This window comes from Octopus bimaculoides, chromosome 5, assembly GCF_001194135.2.
Source record: "Octopus bimaculoides isolate UCB-OBI-ISO-001 chromosome 5, ASM119413v2, whole genome shotgun sequence".
Lineage (NCBI taxonomy): Eukaryota > Metazoa > Mollusca > Cephalopoda > Octopoda > Octopodidae > Octopus > Octopus bimaculoides.
This window is the reverse complement of record NC_068985.1, coordinates 2,728,017-2,732,016: the sequence shown is the minus strand read 5'-3', so window position 1 is coordinate 2,732,016 and position 4,000 is coordinate 2,728,017. Positions and strand designations below refer to the sequence as shown.

Sequence of the window (4,000 nt, the reverse complement as noted above, 5' to 3'; positions counted from 1 at the left end):
TCCTCTCCCTTTCTTGCCATGCTATCTCTCAGAAATAAGGTTGGAAAATATCTGCAAAAGTCAATGTAACTGTAATATAACATAGTTTTCTCTGTATCACAAAGAACTGTGGAGACATGTTGCAACATAGCAATTCCATGTAATTTTCTTTGTAGATAGTTTTAATTCTATTAGAGCTTCCACACACACACTCTGAACAGAGATGCCAGTTTCTCTCATAGTTTTTATTTCTCAGATATACATACATGCTTATATATATACATACATGTAGATCATTTTGTTTTGTTTTATGTTTACAGATGAAGCTGTTGATTGGTGGGCTCTTGGTGTATGTATGTTTGAATTTCTCACTGGTGTGCCACCATTTAATGATTCAACACCTGAAAGTGTATTTCAAAATATCCTCAATCGAGGTGAGTTGCAATTTTACCAACTTTTTAGATTATATGGCGACATATTGCATTTTGTTCTTTTTTATTGACTTTTTTCCCTCCTTTTCTGTTTCCAGTTTTTTTTTTCCTTATCAGATTCTTTTAGTAATTTTTTTTTTTTTTGTTTCAAGTAATTGCGTTTCTATTTTCCCCTTTTTTCATTCTCTTTCAATTTTCAATTTGTTTTTTAATCTTTGAAGTTTTCCTGCTACTTGTGTGGTGGTAGTGGTAGGCTACTAAAAGTTGGAGTGAAGGAATTTAAGTGTGGTTGTAGTTGAATTGACTCCTTGCATAGGATTGTTTGTGTATGCACACACAGCATGTAATGCGTTGATTCACTGAATGTGTGGCTTAAGAGAGTGGGCAACAGGCTGTTTAACAGAACTGAGATATAGATGTATAGATGCTGACCGAAACTCGGTTAATTTATAAATAAATGTTTTTTCTTGTGAGAGAGGATCAAGTAAAGGAAAGGTGTGGATGGCCACCAAGTTGAAAGTGGATTGTAGGAAGAGTTTAAGATGGTTTACAACCTTTATTCTATTTTCCATTCAAAGAAAGTATGAAGTCATTGTAAACTAAAGAAGAGTTTGAGAGTTTTAACCTTTGAAATTGTCTGATGTGGTACAGAGTTTTGCATTAAAAATGGAATTAAAATCTGCATTTGTACATAGACATATGTGTGTGTGCATGCGCACATCTTGAAGGTACTTGGTGACCCTATCAGTGGTGGCACCTTATAAAAAGCACCCAGTTGATTCTGTAGAGTGGTTGCTATTAGGAAAAGCATCCAACTGTCAAAACAGACAATGGAACCTAGCATGGCCCTTGGCCTTACCACCTCCTGCCAAACTGTCCAACCCATGTCAGCATGGAAAACACATTAAATGATGACGACACACACATCTGTGACAGGGTGAACATTCAACAAGCAGATTAAATTCATTGTCAACAGTAGAGTTAGAAATGATTTTTATTTAGTATGCTGGTGTCATGTAACTGGCACCCAGTGGCACGTAATCAACACCTTTTGAGCGTTGGGCCTCACGGAGGTGAAGTGGCCGATGCTGCTGGCATGTGAAAAGCTCCTTTCGAGTGTTGGGCCTCATGGAGACAATGACCAAGAGCTTTGGCATTATGTCGTGCTTGAGAATAAAACCCATCGAGCCAAGTAGAGTTGCAGTCATGGCAGATACCAGTGCCATGCAAATGACATCCCTGCTGGTGGCATGTAAAAGCACCCATTACACTCTCAGAGTGGTTGGCATTAGGAAGGACATCCAGCTGTAGAAACTATGCAAAACCAGACTGCAGTTTGGTACAGCTGGCCAGCCCGGGTCGAACCGTCCAACCCATGCCAGCATGGACAACAGACGCTAGAGGATGATTTATGTTAAATAAATAAACTACTTAAGTTTTATGGCCATTTGAACTATTGGTGTTCAAATTTGCATGCCATTCATTCCCTTGGTCACAAAGTGGCTGCACATGGGGGGGGGGGGAAGCAAGAATGAGATGAAAGAGACATTTTTTTTCTTTTTGTAAGTAAAATTATGCCTCTTTGTTTTGACTGCATTTTCAATGGGGAAATACTTGCAGAAAGTTATTTGATAGACAAATGTGATGTTCTGTTATATGCAGTATAGTGTCTGATATCAAAGCCGAATAAATTTGTATAAGAGATGTTTTTGTGTTAACTAAAATTGTCTAAAAATGTACATGAGATGGGGAATTGAGGTGGCCTCTCTCAAAGGGTTCGTATGTTTCTGATATGCTTGAAGATGGTATCATATTAGTTTAATGGGATATTGTATGTGTAATACGATCGTTTATGGAATATGGTTTCATATGGAGAGGCTATGTGTGATGAGATGTGAGGTTTGTGAAGGTCAGCATCCAAACAGGTTTCTAATATGTCTATCTGGAGTGCTAGGGTCAAGTGCAGGCCAAGGTAAGTGTTAACCTTGTGTTGTTGGAATATTTCCAAAACATATTTTTCCATAAACTAGAGATTGTTAGGCAGATTTGGCACATCAAAACCCCTTTTAGACAGGCCTCCATAGACCATATTACATAGATAACCATTTAACATGTGCAGTGTGTCATTAAACTGTAGGTGCAGGCATGACTATGTGGCAAGAAGTTTTTTCTTCTCAACCATATGGTTCCAGGTTCAGTCCTGCTGCGTGGTACCTTGAGCAAGTGTCTTCTACTACAGCCTCAGGCTGACCAAAGCCCTGTGAGTGGCCCCTTCATTCCATTCTAACTTTCTTCTCATTCTTTCTTGTTCCTTTCCTTCATTTTTGTTTTTTTTTGTTCGATGGGTAACCATTTTGGTTTTTGCTTAAGGAATTGAAGGCTTGCGATTTATAGTAAATGAGAGTTCAAACTGCAACAAGATCTAGCAAATTTTTGTATCTGAAGTACTGTATAAGAATTTTGTGTATGCATCCATATGTATGTGCATATGTACACACATATATAAACAATGGGCTACATGTAATTTCTGCCTAGAAGCTCTGCTGAGTGGTTGGTGTTAGGAAGGGCATCCAGCCATAAAATCCCAGCCAAAACAGCTACAGAAGTCTGGTGCAGGCTTATGCCTGGCTGGCTCCTGTCGAACTGTCGAACCCATGCCAGCATGGAAGGTGAACATTAGATGGCTGCGGTGATGAAACTTGCCAGATTTATCTGCCCGTGACTACAGTAAAATGTATTTGTCCAAAGTGTGACACAGTGGGATCAAACTTCACTTGAGTTTCACTAGACAAAACTACGACTATCACATTTTGATGTAACACATCTTATTACTCTGTTGCAAATTCTGTATCAAATTATGTTTTCACCCTGTGTAATTTTACACATTTTTGTTTTAAATATATGTATTGTGTATGCATATATGTACATATGAGTGTGTGTATGTACATTGTCATCACTTTCAATATTTGCTTTTTCCAAACTTACATGATATGGCTGAGGCATAGTGAGGCAGTTCTGCTACGGGTGGAGGCCTTTTCTGATGCCATACTTTACTTGTTTCCAACTTCTGATCTTTTCAACAATGAGCCTCTCTATAATCCAACTTGTTTTTGCTACCCACATTGTTTTTATACAGCAGAGAAAGAGGGCCAAAACACAAGCAGCTGTACACACGAAAACTGCACACGCACACAAACAGCAGAGTCTGCTGAACAGTTTCTGTCCTCCAGTTTCACTCACATGGCATTGGTCAGCCCAAAGGTTCTTGTCCCCAGTGACATGCTGCAGGAATGAACCTGAAAACATGCAGTTGTGAAGTGAACTACATTTCCTTGCAAGCAACCATGTATGTGTGTGTATATATGTGTATATATCTATATTTATGAGTACGGGGTATCACCAACTGTGTAAACAACATGAACTATGTAGACAAACGAGTTAAATACATAAACAACGAGAGAAAAAAAATAGAAAGCTGGACAAGTAAACACAGAGAAATGACCCTTCATCAGTTGTCAGCTGTCTATCTGCTCCTCATTTTGAACATTCAACGACAATATGAGTCTTCAAAGACAGTTGCTCTCATATAT

At 38.6% G+C, this 4,000-nt stretch overlaps 1 protein-coding gene across 1 annotated transcript in view; it reads left to right on the top strand.

Annotated features, from left to right (window-relative positions):
- Positions 1 to 4,000, top strand: part of LOC106867829 (serine/threonine-protein kinase greatwall) — a 420,959-nt gene that overhangs the window by 270,500 nt on the left and 146,459 nt on the right. Inside the window, exon 7 of the mRNA XM_052968117.1 lies at positions 300 to 413. Within this exon, the coding sequence (XP_052824077.1) occupies positions 300 to 413 (114 nt within the window). The remainder of the gene's footprint in view (positions 1 to 299; positions 414 to 4,000) is intronic.